Source organism: Python bivittatus, unplaced genomic scaffold, assembly GCF_059951505.1.
Source record: "Python bivittatus isolate LINGU-HERP-01145 unplaced genomic scaffold, Pbiv_v1 ctg000220_np1212, whole genome shotgun sequence".
NCBI lineage: Eukaryota > Metazoa > Chordata > Lepidosauria > Squamata > Pythonidae > Python > Python bivittatus.
Window position 1 is genome coordinate 33025835 of NW_028277048.1, and position 23422 is coordinate 33049256.

Below are 23422 nucleotides of genomic sequence, written 5' to 3' on the forward strand. Positions count from 1 at the left end.
TTTTCAAGAACACTAAGTTCGCAAACCCCACTTTATAATCACTTTCAGAAATTGTTCATTAACTACTTCTAAACTATTAGAGACTTTCGGAATGACAAGTTTGAAAATGCCGTGTGAGTCTGCCTTTAATCCTGAATCAAAGAAAACTTTAATTAGAAGCTTAATAATTTAAAGAATCTGAAATAAACAGCAAAAAGCTAAATAAGATTTTGATCTTAGAAAGTTATAAACAGACTAAGGGTCCAAATAAAATTGGAATATTGAAACTTTTACAATAAGATTTTTGGATTAATTATAAAATACAAACAGCTTCTTGTGGGAAATAGATCCTGTTTTGGTTTTTATAAGATATAACATAGATAAATAATTTCATGATTTAAAAAACTGAACACTAGAGGGGACTAAAGATTTTAGGTAGGGGAAAGATATACAGGCCTGAAAGATGGTTATGACAATGAAAATGCTGAAGGAGACTTTTGAAGAATAGAATCAGAGAATAGTAGTCACAATATCAACAATGTCAATAATGATGTCTGCTTCTGTGGATGAACTATGTCCAAAAGATGTTATTAAAGAAATATCAGATGTAGAACAAATTTTATCTGACGTGATAAGAGATGGTATCGAAAGTGGATTTACAACTGACAGGACAAGAGAATGATTTAGAAAAAGATGTTTCACTGATATAAAAAAGAAAATTTAAAAAGGAAATACAAATGACAAACCAAGAGAATGACCTGGATAATTTTTTCCTACTGGATTTACAAAAGAGGCTTGTTAAAGCCTTGAAGAATTCTGTGCGATGGGACAAAGAAGAAATGAAGAGAAATCAAATCCTACAACAATATTTGAATGAACTAAAGATTAAGACTGTTAAAAGTAAAAGGAGGGAATATAAAGTTGGTTTATTTAATCAAGGTTAAAACAAGATAAGTTGTTACTTCTGGCTACCCTTTTTGGACTTTCTGCTGACACCAGGACTGAAAATATGATGCTTTACGGATTTGTTTATGGATAAGAAATGGGTTGTGGGATGAAGAGATAATTGTGGGTAACTCTAGAGAGGGTAAAGAGTTACTAAATTTGCTTATGCTTGTGATGAAGGTTGAAAGTCACTTCTTTATATATTCCTTTTCTCCTTCTTTATTATATTCTTTTCTCTTTCTTTTTTTCTTTCTTTTTTCTTGCACTTTTTCATTCTCTATTTTCTTTAAGTTTAGTTTGTATTAGAATTTACTATTAAATCAAAATTCTTAAAAGAATATCATTTCTATATTTTTATTAAGAGAATATATATATGTATATGTATATACACATACACATACACATACATACATACACACAGAGAAACACTGAGGCACACACACAGAGACAGACACACACAGACACATATACTTTTAAGCACCACTGTACATTAGCACAATACGCTCTATAGTTGTTGGGTATGACATTGTTTCCATTGTTCCACAGAAAATAATCTATTGAGGTAACGTAGTTATGGGATCTAGTAAAATAAGCAATTATATCAAGAGTCGGTCTGTCTTCTCATCTTCCAAAGTTGATATATGTTGCATTTTGCCAGTAGTGTTTTTCTGTACTGTATAGGGAAAACACAAAATAACATATGGGCAGAGATTTGACATTGGACAGGTCAATATTTAGAAATCAGCATAAGAACATTTTAACTGCACAGGTCACTCTGCTATTCAGCTTAGCACAACTGTTGTTCATCAAACATGTTTCAAAGGGAAACTATAGTGTGAAATTTTTAAATTAAAAATTCTATAATCTATAACCTTTAGTATACCTCTCTACTCCATGCTGGGCAAGTGATGCTGTTCAGGTGCTGACTCAGAGCCTGGAGGCTATAAGTGCTTGGCTACGACTCAACTCTGGCAAGACAGAGTGGTTATGGGTGTTTGGTCCCCCAAGGTCAGAAGAATTGACATCTCTAACTCTGGATGGGGTAACACTCCCCCATTCGGATCTGCTATGCAATTTGGGGGTCCTCCTGGACTAGCAGCTCCTGCTGGAAGAGCAGGTGGCAGCTGTGGCCAGGAGGCCTTTTGTATAAATTCATCTTGTGTGCCAATTGCATCCATTCCTGGACTGGGAGGCCTTGCTCATGATCACTCATGCCTTAGTCACCTCCTGTTTGGATTACTGCAGCACATTCTGCATGGGGCTGCCCTTGAAGACCATCTGGAAGCTGCAGTTGGTCCAGAAATCAGTAGCATGCACAGTTTTGGGTGCCTCACGATTCACCTGAGTTACAGTGCTGCTGCATGTGCTACACTGTCTCCCAGTTGCTTTCTGGGTGCAATTCAAGGTGCTGGTTATAACTTTTAAAGCTCTACATGGCATGGGGCCAGGTTATTTTCAGGACTGCCTCTCCCTAAGGGTATCTCTCCATCCTACTAGGTTAGATAGGGGAGCAAGTTCCAGATCCTCTCCCTTAAATGTCACCTGATGCAGGCCTTCTCAGTGGCCACCCCAGACCTTTGGAACAGCCTCCCACCTGAGATCCTATGGATCTCCACCCTTTAACCCTACAGAAGGCCATGAAGACCTGGCTCTTCCCCCAAGCATTGGGCTAGGATGGGGGTTGAGCTGGGAGGCTGTTTGGTCTGGCATCTGGGGGAAGGGTATTTTTGTTTTTATCTTGGTTTTTATTGATTGTTTTAAGCTGCCTAGAATCATTATATGAGATAGGCAGCCATAGAATTCTATAAATAATTAAAAAAAAAAAGAACCTGAATTGAGCTAATCTCCATTAGCAGTGTTAATTAGCTAACTCTTGCCCTACTGTATGTGTTGTTACCTGTGTTCTGTGAATGGTCACTGTAACTATATTTAAATTTTAATGCAAATATCACAGGCTGCGTTTCTTACTTTTCCTTACCTCTGAAGTTAACTCTGTGCTGTCAACTGAAGATAACATTCCGTGCATCTAATGAAGTGGTATTTATTACATAAAAATTGATGCCATAATAAGTGTATTGATTTTTAAAGTACCATACTCCTTTTTGTTATTTTTTGCTGCAACAAGCTATAGTGATGACCTTCTCAAGAAGTATAATGTGTAAAATGCTATATAGTCTTATAACTGGTGCCCCAGTTCTTTTCCTATGTCAAATGTGGAAGGACATTATACAAGACACTTCTGCAGTCTTTGGTCACTAGTAGATAATTTGCTGTACCCACATTGTGACTTTTTTATATCAATGCAGTTCCTTGTTGATACTTGCTAAATATTTCTATATTAAGTTAGAGAACTTAATTCTGACTTACAGCTATAAAATTTAATTTGAAAATGAGACCATTGTTTCAGCTACAAAGTCAGTAGCTTTGACTGACTACTTTTGCCTTACACTTTTCTTAATAAGTGGGTGTTGTCCAAAGTTGCTTGTTTCCTCTTACCAAAAAAAAAAAAAAAAAAATTAAATGAGGGTGCAGTAATTGTCCATGTGTGATGTGCTGGATATTTCTCTGGTCTATAAAAGAACAGAGGAGCACTTGCATCAGAGTTATTGAACCATTTCCAACATGCCAAGTTACCCATACATTTTTTTTAGAATATAGTATTTTGCACTTTGTATCCAGAAAGATGAGAACGGAGAGCATTCATTTGTTTGTACTTCAGTATGAGAGTTGTCTGTTGAGATGTTGGAACTGATTATTAAATGTTTTAAGTCAACATAGAGATTGAAGTAAATATTTCTTTGGAAGTTGGGGGCTGAGATAATTTTAGTAATCCTGCTCTCTCAACTGCATGTGGTATCAAATCAACAAAGAACCTCTATTTCCAGATTGCTTTGTATCTTACCTTTGAGGTGTAAAAGAGAAGCTAAAAAGGAGAAAAAGAGAGCTATAGGTCAAAAAGAGCTCAAATGATTCCATAGTATAGTTGATTTCTACTTAATGGTATCCAATTTTTAGTAAAAAGGGTGTGAGAATATTTAAAAGGAGCTAGCAGGCATCAGATGGGACACAATATCATAGAGTATCTGTCACATTATATCCTCACAGCCCCCAGTGGAGCTTGTGACTTTTTTCCTTCCCTTTTTTCTTCTTACTGAGATGAGGTCATCCAGATAAACTCTCTCTCTCCCTCTCTCTCCCCCCCTCCACTTTAAAAAAATCCACAGAGGCCTTTATGTTTTTCTAATAATTGGCAGCAGCAGTACTATTCTCCTCCCTTCCCCCCTCCCTCCCTTTCAAGTGATGAATAGCTGGCCCTAGATCAAAGACAAGCCCTAGGGTTTTTTTGGCTGCCACAAAAGGGCGTTGGAATTGGCAAAGCTCCCAGCTGCTTAGTGATAGGCATGTAGACGAAGTGCCAGGCAACAGAGGTCAGTGGCAAATGTCTGTACACGTTCTTCATCTGAGATAATCTGGTTTCCCTTTTTGTTTGTGTATTTCAGGCCAACGGCAGGTTGAAGCAGATTGAAAAGGAATACAGACAGAAGCTCGCCAAATCTTCACAGGTAGGAAACAAAAATGAAGCATAACGAGGATATTTTCTTAGGAAGGTTTTTTTTGTCTTTCAGTTAAAGATGAAAATAGAAATAAACCACACTTGTTTCTACACTTATAATACCAGGATTTATTCTAATACCCATTTCCTTTTCATAAAGTTTAATTCTGCTGTTGACAGATGTTATTTTGTTTTTTACAGTTTTCTCCCACATGTTACTGCCCTCCCCCATACCAGCAAATTTAAATGACCAGTGGGATTAAAATGAAACACTACAGATAAATGACCCTGTTCTCACAATAGTGTTAATTTAGTTATAGGGAGAAGATAACATCTCACATAAACTCCAAAACTGGGTCAGTTGATCCAACAGCTAATCCTGAGAGGATCTCTCTATGTACAGTATCCATGGTTGTTTTAGTTTTCATCCTCATTCTGCCACATAGTAATAAAACACCAGAAATTGGCAGGTTGCATACAACCTCCTGACTCTGCAGTGGTGCCAACCCAGTCAGTAATAGGTCCTAGTGTCCTTTATCATGGCTGGGACTCAGGACTAAAAAAGATGGCCAATTCATAAATGCTCAAGACATCCTGGATTATATACTACTTGAATATGTAAATTGAAATAACATTGAGTTATTTGCCTGGATGGACTTAAAGTAGATGATTACAACTTACTGTGAGTATATTATCCTATAAGGCACTAGTATTTGGGGATAACATTGCCTTTTAGTTTTTCTCCCTGTGCAGATAAACAGTCTCTAATCTGTATGATAGCATCTTCTTTTAACTTAGAAGTACTGTTAGCATTTTTTTGGTAATTTTAAGTAGATTGCTCTTATCTAGCTTTACTTTTTCAGATTAAGATCTTTCAAGAAGAGCAATTGTGCCCATATTAGTCCACCAGAAAACAGCTATGTTGAGTTGTCCAGAAGTATCCCAGTTGTCAACATGTTCCTTTTCTTGTTTACTTCAGTAACTCTATAAACTGAGTTATGGGCTACTATCAAAATTGGGTTGCTCTCTAGAATGGAAAGGGAATTTGAAGGAGTTTTTGCTCCAAATTTCTTTTTTCTTCTCGCTTGGAGAGCAAAGGTTAGATTCCGACAGTACAGTTCAGTAGATGCTTGTGCTATTGTTAGTATAGGTTGAAAGACAAGCAAGACCAAACTACACTTACTCAATATTGATCTCCTTTATACTAATTATGGGGAAGAATACTGATGTATTACATCAGTACCGCCCAGTGGAACCCCATCTTGCATCATTAGTACAGTAGTAGGAAATCATAAATGTGGTATCAATGGAGAAATAACATGGAAAGAGAAGGAAGACTGAAGGACTTTTTTAAGGCTCACACCAACTCCTCCCTGAGCATTAATCTGTTGGGACTTTATTGCTTTATTGCATGAGCAGAATGAAAATAGTTGCTTGAAATATATATCTACATTATGCAGTCTGGCCTAGATGTTATTCCACCATAGCCAAGTTTGGAAAAGCTAAACAGGGTCAGATTTGGTTAGAACATGGATGTAAGGCTTCCAGGAAATCCCAGGGCGTAGGCTAGACTGGGAAAAATCATAGATAATGGCAAATCAGTTCCATATTGCTGCCAAGAAAACTACTTGGACGTGTTCATGAAGTCCTTGGGGGTAAAGTTCAGCTGCTTGTATTTACCGAAGTCTATTGTAAGAGGGTGGTGGTGTATAATATGTGTTTTTGCCAGTAAAAATTCATTTAAAATTGAACTTCATCTTTAATTCTGTAGTCTTAACTTTTGGTTTTTCACCAGCTTGACTATCATTTAAATATAGTTTTCTAATGTTAATAATAGGTGATTAGTAAATTATGGATGGCAAGTGATTTGTAAATTTTGTATGGCCTCTAACTTTCTATGGCCTCCTGGATCATTTATATAAGAAAATATATTCCAATAAATTGTTTCTAAGTGTGGTCAAAATAAATAATAGCATTTCTTCTCCCCCTCCCTAAACATTAGTGCCTAAAAATTTCTTTGTTTGCTGCTTTTATAAGTTATGTGAGCATCATTTGATATGAACTGAACCATAAAACTAAATTGTTTTAGGAGTGGATTCAGTCTAGGGATGTGCAAAATGTTTCATGCACTTACTCTTCCCTACATGGAACAGCTGATTTTGTGGGTCCGTGTTCAAAACAAAACTTGCTTGTTTTGGTTGTTTTCATCCATTTATGGACCAAAATGTTCCAGACAGACATAGTATGTGTGAGGGCAAGAGCAGAGAAAAGCTAAGACTGAGAACTATCCTTAGTTATGGTGTATGTGGACATCTGCAGCAGCAGCTGCTGAGAGGAAACAAAGAATGAAGACACTGGCAAGATTGGGGCTGGTAGAATATGCCATACTGGGTCATCACTGGTGATATGTCACACTGGGACTTTAGCAGCAGCAGCTGATAGGAGGGAGGAAAAGAAACATCCTGGAAGAATTGGAAGTGGTTGAGCTAGGGGGTGATACTCTATTAGGACGTCAGTGGCAGAGGAAAGACAGGGAGGAAGGGAAGTTGCTAGAAAGATTAGGGCGGATGAATCAGTAGACAGACCATGTGGAGTAGAAGATGCAACAGATTTGCCTGATTTGTCCCATATAATCACTCTAGGATCCCTTTGGATTTTGCTGTGGGCAAAATCCAGAACAGCTAAATCCTTCTGGGTTTTGTTTCTGCTGAACTGTTTTAGATTGGGCTGTGATTCAGCAGAAACAAATCCTACCCTGTTAGGGCATTTTCTCCTGGTCTTCCTAACTCCTTCCCTCCCTCCCCTGCTTTCCCTCAGCCACCAATGTTCCAGTATAGGCATTGGTTTGAAAAATGATTTGGCAGAACTTCCAGAGTGCAGTAGTTTCAGATTTGAAGCAAAACATATTTTCCATTTTGTGTGCCCCTGTTACTGTAGCAAGTACTACGTACGGGACATTTTTTTTTTTTAATTATTTCTCTTGCTACAAAGTTGAATGAAATATTAAATTAAAGAGCTTCAAAGTAGCTCATAGTGTTTTTGCCTAATCTTGCAGGGTATTTTTATATGTACAAATGATTCAGTATCCTTACTATGTGATCCTCTGCATTATTACAAACTTGGTCAAATAGTATTTAGAAGAGTTTACACTAAATTATCCTTTCCCAGTCTGGTCTGCTCCAGATTTGTTGTTGTTGCAACTCCAAAATTTCCTTGCCAGCATGGCCAATGGCTGAGTTGCATTCCAAAAACTTTTGGAAATGCCAAGGTAAGGAATCCTGTTGTAAGTAAAGGTATTAAGTATTCTTGTTTTTACTAGTAGATAAAGATTATAAAATTTAAAATATACACACACAGAGAGAATTCACTTTTACAGTTACATAATTCAACTTTTGTTCATTATAGTCACAAGGCCTAGTCATCAATGTCAAATTGATATATGATGTAGATCAAAGTCTATTCTGTGCACTTGCAAAGTCTCTTCATACCACAGCCCATGAATATTCTGAAAAAGACAAAGTGATTTACTTGTAACTGGTTCTTTAGTCTATGGACATACGCATATGAGTTATGCAGTTGCAGAGAAACATTGTCTAGAGCTTGCAGATATATTGTGTCTTCCCTGCCACACAGGAGTGAAAAAGGTAATTGGTGGGTGTGAACAATAGCACTGACCCTGATCACTCTGCACTTTTTTTTTCCCTGTAGGGTGGGGTAGGAGGAGACCTAAGAAATGGAAAGTACCAATTTCCTTTTGCACCAGCTGTGGGTTAAAAATTCACTGACAGGTTACTATTTGACGTATCTGGGAATGTGCACTGCTATAACATGGAGATATGTCAGCTGGCCAGGGGAAAGGATGATTTAATTAGCCATGCCATGCTGTAGCAGCTGAGAAGGGCAGGGTTGCCTGCATGAGGTAGAAGAAGGTCTCACCCTCTGCTCCCACAAGTCCTCTGGTACTGCCTGTTCTTTTGCCCTACCTTCCTTTTATAGAGCAGCTGTTCGGTTGTATTTCTGTTGCTGCCACCTATTTTGGGGAAATGCTTTGACCTGACCTCCTCCTCTGATCACACCAGAATGTGAGGCAGATAGGGGATCTCACACTTTGAGCACCATTACTTGCCAGGGAATAATTCTTAGTTATTCTGAAATGAAATGAAATGAAATGAAATGAAATGAAATGAAATGAAATGAAATGAAATGAAATGAAAGTTGTTGTTGCTGTCATTAACCAGCACAAGTAGCTATTTTCATATGTTTCATATATCTTTAGTCTAAAAAGGCTTTAAGCAGCATTTATGAAAAAGCTTTGTTGGAATAAGAGCACTGGCTTTTTGACTAATCTTACACATACGTATCTAAAGTAAATCCTGTTGAACTCAATAACAATAATTATAACAATAATAATGAAAAAGGAACATGAACTCTATACTGACCCCTCCTGGTCACTGTAGTTTTAGGAGTGTGACCAGAGAAAACAGCTCCCCCTCCTTTTGAGGAGTTGGAACAAAAGCACAATTTATATTTTAAAAATCAACTTTATTAAAAATAAGAAAAAGGAAAATGTAAAACTTCCTTTTAACTTTAGGAAGTCACATACAAGACCAATTACAGATGGATAAAATAAAGAATATAATGCCGATAAAACTGCAAATATTGTCTTAAAATCAGTCTCCCATAAAATGCTATTGGGAAGATTGGATACAGATCCATATTGGGTGAGATCTATGGCTCAGAGAGCCTAAGAAAGAACAAAAATACAGGAAGCAAGTTTGCCTTACAAACTTCAAATACAAAAGTTATCAAAAGCAATTTCCAAAAACAATCAAGCAGATACGCCCACAGAAAATAAAGCATAAAATCCTGACAGTGTATTTTATTTTACTGTTCCTGTTCTCTTTGTTATTCAATTGTTATCTAGATAAACTTTGCTCCTCACAGATTTCAACTGTTAATCAGAGGCTTTTGAATGATGACCCTTCCTCCTTTGACTTTGTATGAGTCCTAATCTGGAGCTCCTCCTTCACCTCCATTCCCCAGGGAAATCAGTTTGGCACATTACCACAGACAATTTACTTCTCCATAATCCTGGAGTATTGCCCTTTGTTTTTCTCAAGCTTTGTCTTTCTCCAAGAAACTAACTCTCCCCTGGCTCTTACAAGTTACCATTCCAAGCCTTCATTATCTGAGGACCTATTCATTCCCCTGATGTCTCTTACATCTAACCACAATCTTGCTCACTGTCACTTGAGAAAAAGTCTCTTTACCAAAAAGGGTGAGGCCTAGAGAAATCTTTTGGACCTGTTCAGGCAAGCGTCTCCTTTCCCCCTTCCCCTCTTGAGGATTACAATGACTGAACTGTTTTGCTCTCTAGCCAAAAAAGAAGGGCTTTGGATAATCTTCCAATGACCTATCAAGTATGCTTTACCAGCAATGTAGAGGTAGGGAAAATCTGTTTCTCCCTTTCTGCTTACCTTTGAGATGTTGGTGGGTGGGTGAAAATGTGTGAGTGGGAACCTCTCTATGCTTCTCTGAAGAACATGTTTGTGTAACTGAGGATTTGCCTTTTGACCACATATGCAAACATAACCTCTGAGAAACAATTTAATTCAAATGTGTAAAAGTAAATGAATAGAAAGTTTAGCTGCAGGCTCAAGAATCACTGAAAATTTCTTCTGTGGTGATTGTCTTAGCCACCAGAGAGTTATGAGGATGCAAGATTATATGCAAGTTCCTCTGTGTAGAATCCTTGTGATAAGAAGGAATGATGGAAATGGGTAGAGGAGAAGTTTCATCTGTGCATCACCTTGAAAGCCCTTGCCACAGCTGGATCTTTTGCAAAAATCAGGGACAAGATTTCTCAACAATGGAAGAGGTCAGCAACGAAGTCTGGATGCAGCCTCCATTTGTAGAATATATCTCAGGTGTGACTGAAATCATTTATGAAATTATATTGGAGCTGTCAGATAAAAGAAAGTTTCATGAACCAGAATTTACATGCAAAATGGTAGGGTTAGATGAGTAAGTCAGAGTAAGAGTAAGACATATCACCCCACCATGTTTATTGACATACAGACCATTGCAGGATAGTTTGCTGTGATGTAGTATTATGAGAGACACAAAAAATCCACACAATTCCCAATAATATCTGGCAGTCATGATACATATAATAACCTTGGATAATATGCTCCTCAACCAAGTATCAAAGTACCTGGCATCAGAGTAATAGAAGATGCAGAAAAAAATTGAGAGCTTGAAAGGAAATCTGGAAGGTTCGTTCATTGAAAGAATTGAAGGACTGAGGCAAGGAAGTGATGATAAAGGTGGTCCAAGTACAGATGAGGATTGTCAACTGATAAAAGTCAGTACTACAGGATCCTTATATAATCAGGCAAAAGAAACAATCATTTTGCTAGTGGCCATACAATCCAGTAGGAACATAAGGCTGCTACTGTATCCTCAACTGCATATCAACAACCAAATCAGGAAGAAGATGATAGTCACAGGAATAAACGGAAAAAGTGGAAAGGAAAAAGGTGAGATTTTCTTCAGCTTTGTGGAAAAAAACAAGGAGAAACAATTTAACACTTTTAAATACTCCCACTGTAGTATTTAAAAAGGAACTGAGGAAGAATTGGAGTATATGAGTTGATTCTCAGACTGATAAAGAGTTGAGAGACCTTTATGTAAGCATCCATATCACCAGTTCAGTATGTTTTCCATACTGACTAGAGCCACAGCTTTGCCATCCATTTTTATAAAAACAAAAAAAATATACTAGACCCTGCTAAATGTAGACCCATCAGCTTGCTTAATACAGTCAGCAAGCTATATGCTGAGTATCTCTATCTAAAATTATTGGATTGGGTCAAAAGGGAAAACATCCTTATTGAGGAGTAGACCAGCTTTAGAGGGGACTAATCAACTCTGGACCACTGCCTGGTGGTTCACCATTTAGTTGAGAGGTTCCTTTTTTTGTAGCCTTCATTGATTTCAAATCAGACTTTGTTTTCTTCCCAAGGGGGAGGCTGTGGGAAAAACTAAGGGGAACCTCAACAGACAAAAGGTTGTTTCTTCTCATTCACTCTCTACTCCAACATGTCTTTGAGAGTTAGATGTTCCCCTTGGGACATCTCTCTGGAGCTGACAGTATTCAGAGAGGGATGAGGCAGGGTGCATTCTAGCCCCCCCTCCTTTTAAATTTCTATATTCAGTTCAGACCCTCTTAGTTTCCACTCATCACCTCCCCGGATTAGCTGATTGAGTAGTTCCAGCTCTTCTATATGCAGATGATGATGTAATAATGTCTGTCTCTTAGATGGGAATAAGAAGGACACAGAAGGCTTTGGCTTCTTTCTTGGAAGAAAAACTTGTAATAAACCATCAGAAAATTAAAATGTTAGTATTTGCACAAAACTATAATAAAATCCATAATTGGTAAATGGATGAGAACTCTATCAAGGAGGTGTGCACTTATAAACACCTTGGAGCATGGTTCCTTGCTTCACTGGCCTGGAGAGAACACTTTTGTTATCCGGTTCATGTTGCTCAGCATAGCTCCTCAGCTATACTGTGGTTCTACCACTGAAAGGGAACACACTTCATCTCTGTTGGAAAATATGGGGTTTCAACCAAGCCTGTCTCACGCAAGCACAAAGGGAGGGGTGGCTTCGCTGTGGCCTAGCTTTGCTGCTTTGTGTGGGCAGGGCTTGGAGCCTGCCCTTTTTTTCCCATTTCCCTCATTTTCTTCTCTTCTCCTCATGGCTCTCCACCAGGTAGGAATGAATCCTCTCTCCTCCTCATGGTTTTTGTAGTAACATTTAACAACCCCAACATTGGGTTACAGGCCCAGTGTATCAGCCCAAGAGGTTTCTTTGGTCTTACAGCCAAGAAACTGCTTGCACATTTTTAAAAGGCTCAATTCAGATTTTTCTCTCCTTTTAACAATGGGGAGGGAGGAGGGGCTTCCCCCCATCCCAAAGTTGAGTGAAGATAATTTTTCAGCTTGGCTATACAGACTAAGGCTATGATTGGATTTCTGGGACACCCTAGATTGTTTAAATTCCCCTCAACCACAACCAGAGGATTCTGAGGAAGCCAAGAGATTATGGGAACAGAAGAACAAAAGGGCCATGATTTTAATTTCTGGTTTACTACCTGATCACAGACTGGCAGAAATAAAAGATCTTCCCACTGCCAAAGAAATGATTGAGAACCTGAGGACATTATATTTAGAAAATTATGATCAGAAGAATATTTCGTTACTGAGGGAACTGATTGCATCTAGGTTTTTAGAAGATGAGAATATTAATGAGCATTTATTGAGAATGCAGTCTATCTTTGAAAGGCTGAGCACAATTCAAAATCTCATGAATGAAAGACTAAAAATGGCTTTTCTACTAAGCTCATTACTTACTCAATACTGACAAATATTACCCTTCCGCACCGCAGAATTTACAAGGGATGAATTTGTCTCAATTGTTTGGAGCAATTAGAAGTAAAGCAAGGAGACAGAAAAATTGCTTGTATTTCCATAAAAAGTCAACAAAAGACGTGGGTTACCTGGCAGAAAAAGGTAAATGTGAGCAGAAGACATTGACTGCTCATCAGCACAACAATAACCCCATTGTTTGTCATTCCTGTAACAAGCCAGGGCACATAGCTAGATTTTGTAAAAGCAGAGACAAAAAGGATTTTTCAAAAGGAAGTCATTCCAAGGAAAAATTAGCTCTGCATACAGTTTATAGAGCAGGAAATGCTCTTGGAGCTAATTCTAATGAAGCCAAAAGTCAATGGATCTTAGATTCAGGTGCAAGCCAACATCTTTGTGGGAACAGAGATAACTTTAGTGAACTGAATGAAGAGCCACAAGGGAACATTGCTCTTGCTAATGGGAATTCCATCTCAATAAGAGGAAAAGGCAAAATACCCTTGAGATGTTTTAATGGAGAAAAATACAAAGACCTCATAGTGACAGATGCATATTATGTACCACAGTTGACAACCAATTTGCTGAGTGTGTGATCATTAAACAGAAAAGGTTTCAATGTTATGTTTAAAGCCAATAGAACATGTGAAGAAATCAGTGGTGGGCAGATTTATGTTACAGGCTTTAAGAAAAATGGAGTGTATCAGGTGAACTGTGAACAGCCACCACCAGATGTCAGCCTCACCTGCCAACAGCAGCAAAGGAGGGAGGACATTAGCGCTACCATATGGCACATGTGGTTTGCACACAGGGACTTTTATGCAATTTTTAGAATGAAGAAGGAAAATATGGTAAGAGACCTTGAACTAAGCAATCACGAAAAATACCAGTCAAACTGTGTAGCATGCATCAAAGGAAAGGCAACAAGGCCTGCCATACCTAAACAAAGGGAAAGGCGTGCAACTAAACCACTTGAACTTATCCACACTGATTTATGTGGACCTCTTCAAATGTCAGCAGGTGGAAACAAATACATAATATGTTTTATAGATGATTTTTCCAGGTATTACGTAACCTACCTGATGAAGGAAAAGTCCCAGACTGGGGTATGCTGAAGACATACGTTGCTATGTTGAGGAATAAATTCAACTGGACCCCTCAAACCCTTCAAAGCGACAGAGGCGGTGAGTTCATTTCTAACACCATGCAGACATACCTAACACAACTAGGCATAGAGCACAGATTAACCACTCCTTACACACCAGAGAGTAATGGAGTCACAGAACAAAAGAACAGATCATTGACGGATATGGTAAGGTGTATGCTGTTAGAGGCAGATCTACCTGACAAATACTGGGCAGATGCTGTTATCACAGCTACATACTTGCAAAATAGATTGCCAACCAGAGCCAATAAGGTAACACCTTTTGAGCTTTGGCATGGGCGAAAACCAAGTGTCAAACATTTAAGAGTGTTTGGATCTAAGGCCTATGCCCACATACCAAAAGAAGGGAGATCCAAACTAGACCCTAGAACTGAAGAAGGGGTCATGATTGGCTATGCTCCAGGAAGCAAGGGATACAGAATCCTGAACTCAAAGATGGGAAGATCAAGCATATGCAGAGTGGTATACTTTGATGAGAGGGAGAGAGGCTGCTGCACTCAGGTGGATAATGACTGCAGAGAAACCAGCAGCAGCCGTTACCAACCTGAGATGTTCATCCTGACACCAGAAGACACAACCACACCAACCCAGGGGGAGATGGAAGTCCAGGAAGAGACTCCACCAGAGACAGATGATGAGGCCGAGGATACAGAAGAGGGTGAACCACGAGTCATCACTCCTGAACCTTCTCTGAGACGCTCATCACGACCCAACAAAGGAGTTCCAGCTGACAGACTTACCTACCTCGCAAGGTCATCGCTACCAAGCGAACCTGCATCGTGGAATGAGGCGCTGCAAATGCCAGCAGATGAGGCAAGTAAGTGGAAAAGGGCAGCACAGGAGGCGCTAGATGCTCTGTACAAAAATAAAACATGGACTTTAACTAAACTACCAAAAGGCAAGAAGGCCATAGGTTGTAAGTGGGTGTTCAAGGCAAAACAAGATGAGAATGGCGAAGTACAAAGGTACAAGACCAGATTGGTAGCAAAAGCCTACTCACAGAAATATGGACAGGACTATGATGAATGTTTTGCTCCTGTTGTGAAACACACCACAATTAGAATGCTTCTAAGTCTAGCAGCATCCAGGAACATGGACGTCGAACACTTAGATGTTAAAACTCCATTTCTACATGGGGAGAAAGAAGAAGAACTTTACATGACACAGCCTCCAGGCTTCACTAATCCCAATACCAAGCATCGCGTTTGCAAGCTTCAGAAGGGGATTTATGGCCTGAAGCAGGTGGCCAGAGCGTGGAACAAGAAGTTAAACCAAATACTTCTTGACCAGGGTTTCATTCAAGGAAAAGCTGATCCCTGCCTATACACAAGACACAGAAATGGGAGGGATGTATATATACTTTGTTATGCAGATGATTTAATGATTTGCCACAATGACGAGGGACTTTAATGATATTGTTTCTCAACTAAATAAAGAAGTAGAAGTGAAGCATCTGGGCAATGTCAGCTACTACTTAGGAATACAGATCGAGAAGGAAGAAGATGCGAACTTTCTTCTAAGTCAGAACCAAAAGATTCTAGAACTGTTGGAAAGCTTAGGATTGCAAAATGCCAATCCTGCGCCTACACTGATGGAGACAGCTTTCCACAAGCAACAAGAACCCAGCAATCTCCTACCAGAGAACAATGAATATAGAAGTGCCATAGGAAAATTGTTGTATCTAGCCACCACCACTAGACCAGACATTGCAGCTGCAGTGGGCATTCTATGCAGAAAGACAAGCACGCCCACACAGAGAGACTGGACTGGTGTCACATGGGTGGGAAGGTACCTAAAGGGGACCATGCACCTAAAACTAAAACTGCCAGCCACTGAGAATCCTAGACTAGTGGGAATCACACATGCAGAAAACATTGCTGACCATAAGTCCTCTAGTGGCTATGTATTTTTCTGTGGGGGTGGAACAGTGAGCTGGGGAAGTCACAAGCAAAGCACAATAGCACAGTCCTCTGCAGAAGCAGAGTACGTGGCAGCAACAGACACATGTAATGAGACTGTGTGGCTTAGATTATTGCTTGCAGACATGGATATAGATGAACCAACCCCTATACAAATCTTTGAAGACAATCAGAGTTGCATCAGACTTTCACAGTCAGAGAAAGTAGGTGGGAGAACTAAGCACATTGATGTAAAGCATCATGTGGTGAGAGAGTTGCAACAAGGGTTAATCAAACTAGACTACTATCCCACAGGAAACATGACAGCAGACATCTTCATGAAGCAGTTGTCAAGATCCAGTTGTCAGAAATTAAGAGAAAAATTAAATATTGTGGGACAGGGAGATAGGCAAGGTTGAAAAGGAGAGGTGATGGAAAATATGGGGTTTCAACCAAGCCTGTCTCGCACAAGCACAAAGGGAGGGGCAGCTCCGCTGTGGTCTAGCTTTGCTGCTTTGTGTAGGTAGGGCTTGGAGCCCACCTTTTTTCCTGTTTCCCTCATTCTCTTCTCCTCATGGCTCTCCACAAGGTAGGAATGAATCCTCTCTCCTCCTCATGTTTTTTGTAATAACATTTCACAATCCCAACAATCTCCACAACTTGCAAGGTCTTCATAGCCAAAGTAATTTCTCAGCTCCTCTATGGTGTTCAAATCTACTTTTACAAAGCTTGACATCCTTGACGTTGTTTTATGTAACTTTATCAAAGCTTTTCCTTCAGTTCCAAAATGTATTAAGAACAGTGCTGTACATTTAGAGATGGGCTTGGTCCCCATGGATGTTAGGACTTGGTACGATCTCTTTAATCTCTGGCTGAAGTTAATTTTCTTTCCAGTGGGTTTGGCCCCATTGATTTCAGGGGCCACTTTAAATCAGCTTGGTTAAAAGACACTATTACCAAGCTCCATTCCCTAAGGACTAAAGAGCTAGTTTGGTGTAGTAGTTAAGGTGCTGGCCTAGAAACCAGGGGACTGAGTTCTAGGCCTCCCTTAGCCATGAAAACTGGCTGGGTGACTTTGGGCCATTCACTCTCTCTCAGCCCAACCCACCTCACAGGGTTGATGTTGTGGGGAAAATAGGAAGCAGAAATATTAGGTATGTTCACCACCTTGGGTTGACCAAATATAAAAAGGGATAAAATAATAACAGCAGCAACTAGGAACTAGGCTTTTGAAATGCCAGAAGTGTTCTTAAACAGCATATCCAGGACACTGATCTTTAAATCAGTCTAAGTCTGGTTCCCATCCTTACAACTTGTATGATTTTCCTAAAAGGGTACGTGCTAGCTTCTTACTTGTCCTCATCACAATTCTGTATTTTTGATCAGCCTCTACTTTGGCCAGGTTGGATGCATTACCCTCTGCTGTTTTGCCTAGGGTATTACAAAAATACCCTTTTAAACCAGCATGTATGCCCCTATGAGGATGACTTAGTTCCTGAGTCATATTTCCTTTTCTGCTTTCTCTACAACAGTGTTTTTCAAACTTGGCAACTTTAAGATGCGTGGACTTCAACTCCCAGGCTTCCCCAGCCAGCGAATTGAAGTTCACACATCTTAAAGATGCCATGTTTGAAGAACACTGATCTACAAGGAATTCCATATGACTTTTATCTACTCTGTCCTGAAAAACATTCTCTGGTAAAGAGCACAGCTTTTATTTGCTGCTGCTTTTATCCAAGCAGGATCTACATGTAACTTTGGGTTCTTTTTCCTTATATATGTACCATCTGTTTTTCCTTATGATTATATTAATTTTTTTTCTTTTTTTTTTCTACTTTTACTTTTTACTTTTTCTACTTTTTCTTTGATCTTTTTCTACTTTTACTGTATGTGTGTGCACGCATAATAAATAATGTTTTGGTTTAAATCCAACTATGGACTATCTGTTAACAGTGAAGAGACCTGCTTCCTTGCTAGTTCAGAGAAAGGCTGTCAGAGGATCAAAAATTCTCCAAACTAATATACACTGAGATGTACTGGTTCTAAATTGAAAATAGTTAACATGCTGCAATTCATCTACATAGAGTTGCTGGGAGTCAAGCAGCATATAAATTCAATAAATAATTTATTATTATTAATAATAATCTGGCTAAAGTGTTTACTGTTAAATAATGTTTTAATCATTCATAATTAATTGATCTCCTGAGTAAAGAGTACAGAGTATAATCCCCTACATTGACCCTTCCAGAAAAACAACAGTTAGAAAGAAGATAATCTTACAATAAAACTCAATTTATCATTTTGGGATGGTGGCAACAAGATTTCAAAGGGTATTCATTAATCTCTCAGATTATCCACTTCTGACCAAATAAACCACATTTCCTTCCCCACCCTCAAGAAAAGAATCTCAGCTGTAGAAAGTTCCCAGTGATGGTTTGGCAAGGAAATAACACCCACCACAGATGTAATGCAGAGACTGAAATGAATGCTTCTTTAGAGCAGTGCTAAAATACACTATGTAGTGCAGAACAGGTAAAAGAGAATAATGGGGTAGACTCCCTTGTAAATGGCTAAATGAATGTATTAAAAATTACTGTGTCTCATGCACAAAAAGGCAAACTGGTTATACTATAATATAGTATAATGTAAGATAAGATAATTTTTTATTTAATTCTTTGGTGGTTAATTCAGAATGTTCTCTCTGCTACATTTCCTAGTATGTGTGCAGAAGCATTTCAAACTATCAGTTTTCAAACCATTACAGTAAAGTGGAAAATTGGAATCCTATATTTGCTGTTTTTCACATAACAAGTGTGCTTTGTTCTGGTATGTAGATTATTGAGGGACTTTCATAGTGGAAAATTCTCTCTTAAATGTTAGTGTTAGCAGTTTATGTTATTCCAAACTCAATGTTTCTTTTCTCTCTGTAGAATTTTCTGCTTGCTGGCATGTAATATGTTAATTTAAGCTATTTAGTTTTCACAGTTGAGTTTGCCAACTCAAATTCTTGTGTCAACCATAAATACATGCAAAATATATAACTTCTTACTGTTGCAATAGTTTTAGCATGCTGTTTTCTTTTTAGATCATAGCTGAACTTAAGACAACCATTTCCTCTCTGACAGAGGAAAGGAACCAGCAGCAGCTTGCTGGAGAAAGGCGTCTGCAAGATGTTTTACAAAAGTTTAAAGATGAGAAGCAGCAGCTGATTAGAGATAATGACACAGCAATCAAGGTAATCTGAGGCTTTGAGTCAATTATGCTGCCAGCTGTTTGAGTATAATTAAAAGTTTTGAAAATATTGACTGTGGTCTTAAAAATGCATGTTGAAGTCATGTTTTTATAGGAGTCAGCAGTTCTTTTTCCCTAGAAATTTTGTATAAAATATGTTCGTTATTTCTGTTATATTTTAGATGCATTGTGAATGCTAAAAAAGTATCAGATGAATGGACACTTCTAAAAATATAAGATAGTTAATTGAAAAATATCTGCCACTTGCTTCCTTTGTGTGATTCAACAAAATTCATTCACATTTTCCTTAAATTCGTACTTGAACATGTGCTTCATTTCTAGTTTGAAACATTCAGCATGTTAAAAGTTACACTTTTGTGCTTCCTTGCCAAACTTCATAGACATGAATAGTAAGACCTAGAATAAATGGGTGATGACAGCCTTGGATCAGAGTTGGATTCTGGCTGGGTAGAGTCCCTCTTGAGGTGTTTAGGACAAGGTCTGGGTCTGTTATGTAGGAATTTGATCCAGTGACACTTGAAAAAATCGATAGGGTTCTCAGAGCTATTTTAGTGTGTCCACCTGTGCAATAGATCCATGTCCCTTTTTGCTGGTCATGGCCACCCAGGAGGTGACATGTAGTTGAATGTGGTAGTGAATGCATTCTTGAGTGAGGATCCTTGATTAATCTTGATTGTGTACTTAGTTTGGAATTGATAATTATATCCATCCATGACTGTTCCATGTCTCTGGAGGTCTCCAGGCCAAACCAACCCCCCAACTGAGGTGGGGCCTGTTCAATTGGCCGGCCCCAGGCAACTGATGGATCGAATTGGGTTTCAGAAGGAGCTTGGGTTTTTTTCCCCAAAGCTCTGGTACAGGAGTTTGGCTGAGGCCTTGGCCATCGTTTGGAATGAGTATGCAACAGGGGCCTGGATCGGATCACACCAGTACAGACTCTCTTTGTTCACAGAGATAGAGCGACACAAGAGATGCCTAGAACACCGTTGGTAAAAGATGAAAAGCAAATCCGACTGAGCACAGATAAGAGCCTTTATTAGGATGTACCTTGTGGTGGTAAGGGTGGCAAATGTACTTCTCCGCTCTTATCAGATCTACAGATAGCTAGCCAGCAGCCCAGTTTCAGGTGACCTGTCCCTCCTGGGGAAGGAAAAGCTAGGGGAACCCTTGCAGAGCCACTGTGAAGAATATTCTCAGCAGACAAAGTCAGTTGACTTCGCCTAGAGTTGGACACTGGCTGGGCAGGTCCTTTGGAAGTGACCAAGACACTTCTGGGAGGAATTTGAGCCAACTGATCCTGAGGAAGTAGACAGGGTCCTTGCAGCTTTGAGCTTGTCCACCTGGGTTCTGGACCCATGCCCCTCCTAGTTGATCAAAGCATCTTGGGAGGTGTCATGTGCTTTGGTCCAAGCAGTGGTTAATGCATCTTTGCGGGAGGCGATAGTTTTGCCAACCTTAAAGGAGGTGGTGGTGCACTCCCTTCTCAAGAGGCCATCCTTGGACCTGACTGTGTTGGATAAGAGTTGCTGGGAGATGGACAGCATATAAATTTCAAATAAATAAATAAATTTCATCCTATCTCCAGCCTTCTCTTTCTGGGGAAGGTTGTTGAGGGTGGTTGGCTTCAAGCTGCCAAGAGCTCTGGATGAAGTGGATTACCTTGACCCTTTTCAGTTTGGGTTCAGTCTCAGTTATAATACAGAGATGGCATTGGTCACACTTGAGGATGTCCTATTGTCAGTCCTCTAAGGTAGACCAAACTTGGAAACCAAAAAACATGCACACTAATGCTACTTTTATTACAAGCTTATAGTAACAGAATATTGCAAGTCTGAATGTGCATCCTGTTCCTCCCTTTATCTTCATGAGAACTAGGGAGGGTCATGTCTGAGATGCTTTTTCAAATTACATTTCTGTGCCAGACTCAGATATCTTTTATCTGACCTTTGTCTTGGTTGTGGTTCTTCCTCCTGTTCCTCAGGGTTATTCCTTCACTACATCTATGGAGACCTCAGGATGGAGGTATTGCAATTGTCCTGATCCTCCTGGATCTCTTGGCAGCTTTCAGTACTATCAACCATGGTATCCTTCTGGACTGGCTGCAGGTATTGGGAATAGGAGGCACTGTTTCGCAGTGGTTCTCCTCCTTTCTCCATGGCCAGTACCAGTCAGTTGGTGGGGAGGTAGAGGTCTAGCCCTAGGCACCTACAATCTGGGGTGTCTCAGGGTTCAGGTCTCTCACCACTCCTTCATCTACATAAAATCTCTGGGTGAAGTCATCCAATGGCACGGGTGTATACTGATGGTACTCAGTAATATATCACCCCTAGCTGGGCAGGTGATGCCATTTCACCTGACCCACTGCCTGGATGTTCTGAGGGTCTGGATGGGAAGGAACCAGCTCCAGCTCAACCCTAGCAAGACAGAGTGGTTTTGGGTTTTTGGTCCCTCTGGATCTGGTGAGGTGTTATCTTTGACACTCAGTGAGGTAACACTTCCCCAGACAGTGTCTTTGGGACTCACAGCTCCTGCTTGGGGAGCAGGTGGCAGCTGTGGCTAGAGGGCCTTTGCATAGATATGTCTTGTGCACCAACTGCACCCTTTTCTGGACTAGGAGGGCTTGTTCACAGTCACTCATGCCTTGGTCATTTCCTGGTGGGCTATTGCAATGCACTGTACATGGGGCTGTCCTTGAAGACCACCCGGAAGTTACAGCTGGTCCAAAACGTGGCACCTCACACAGTGCTCAACACTCCTCAGTTTGTTCATGTTACACCATAGATGTGCGAGCTGCACTGGCTCCATTTTTTTTTCTGGGTACAATTCAAGATGCTGGATATCACCTTTAAAGCCCTACATGGCACAGGGCCAGGTTAATTTCAGGACTGCCATTCCCTGAGGGTATCTACCACCTGATCAGATATTGTGGACATGCTTCAGGTCCCTTCCCTTAAACAGTGCCATCTTGTGGGAACTCAGAAGCATGCCTTTTCCATAGCACCCCCTGCCCTGTGGAACACTCTTCCCCTTGAGATTCAGCAGGCCCTTGCCCTCTTAATCATCTGTAAAGCTGTAAATAGCTGGTGTTGGGATCATAAGGTTGGCGCCCAGGGATTGCATAGATGAATGGATGCTAATGATGGATTAGACACCAGTTTTTCTTGGTTTTTATTTTTTTTTATTAGTATCTATATTTTATTATTGTTGTTAACTGCCCAGAGTTGTGTTCCTGAAGATGGGTAGCCATATAAATCTTTTAACCTCTGCATACAGAGGTTACTCTGTTTTTTCATTATTGGTCATTTGGTGAGCATTTCAGTGCAGATAGAGAGCTCTACTGAATATTTTCTTATCTGATGCATAGCAGACATTGTACCCTAACCTTATATAGAACTCAAGATGTTCAAACATCATAGAGGCAAAAATGTGCCTTCAAATAAAAAGAAAGAAAGAAGACAAGGAAAAATGTGATATAAATCAAAGCTATACTAACATGAATTGATGGTCTCTTTCCAGTATTATGAGTGGCCTTCAACCCACAATGGATGTTCCCTTTCCTCTCTTCTCTCCTAAACTCCCAGTTTGTCCTCAGATCAGTCCAAGTTTCCCCAAACTTCCAATATTCTAGATTTGGTTATCTTGATGTGAAGTTCCTAGAATGTTGAAGGACTCCAGTTTTGCATATGAAAACAGAAGTTTCATAATCAAAGCAGGATATTTATGACATTCCATACTTGATACATTTCAGAATTAATAGTTACATTATGCTTTAAAACTTGACTTCTTAATGGTTATTTATTTATTTATTTAATTTCTATAGCCGCCCATCTCAGCCAAGTGACTCTGGGTGGCAAACAATTAAAAACAATGCAAAAATAAATAGCATGGCAGCCGAGAAAATTATCATAATAATTATCAGTATAGCCAGGAGACAGGGCCCTTAATCCATTTGGGGCCCAGGCACATAGCCAGGTCTTTAAACCCTTACGAAAGGCCAACATGGTCGGGGCCATCCTAATCTCTGAAGAGAGGATGTTCCAAAGGACGGGTTACAGCAGAGAAGGCACATCTCCTGGTTTGCTGAATAGCTGTTGTTTATGCTTAAGTTATACTTAAAGTTTCAACAAAAGACTGCAAATTGAATATTATCAGAATTTTCATTACTGCATTATTTTCACTGTTAACTTTGCATTTAGCTT

At 39.5% G+C, this 23422-nt stretch overlaps 1 protein-coding gene across 6 annotated transcripts in view; it reads left to right on the forward strand.

Annotated features, from left to right (window-relative positions):
* The window catches only part of CEP112 (centrosomal protein 112), a 300158-nt gene that overhangs the window by 199930 nt on the left and 76806 nt on the right, over positions 1-23422 (forward strand). For 5 of the 6 annotated variants that reach the window (XM_088138295.1, XM_088138300.1, XM_088138297.1 and 2 more), the window contains 2 exons: positions 4425-4487; positions 19057-19206. In XM_088138295.1, coding sequence (XP_087994421.1) covers positions 4425-4487; positions 19057-19206 — 213 coding nt within the window. The remainder of the gene's footprint in view (positions 1-4424; positions 4488-19056; positions 19207-23422) is intronic. The other variant, XM_088138299.1, reaches the window with a different exon arrangement.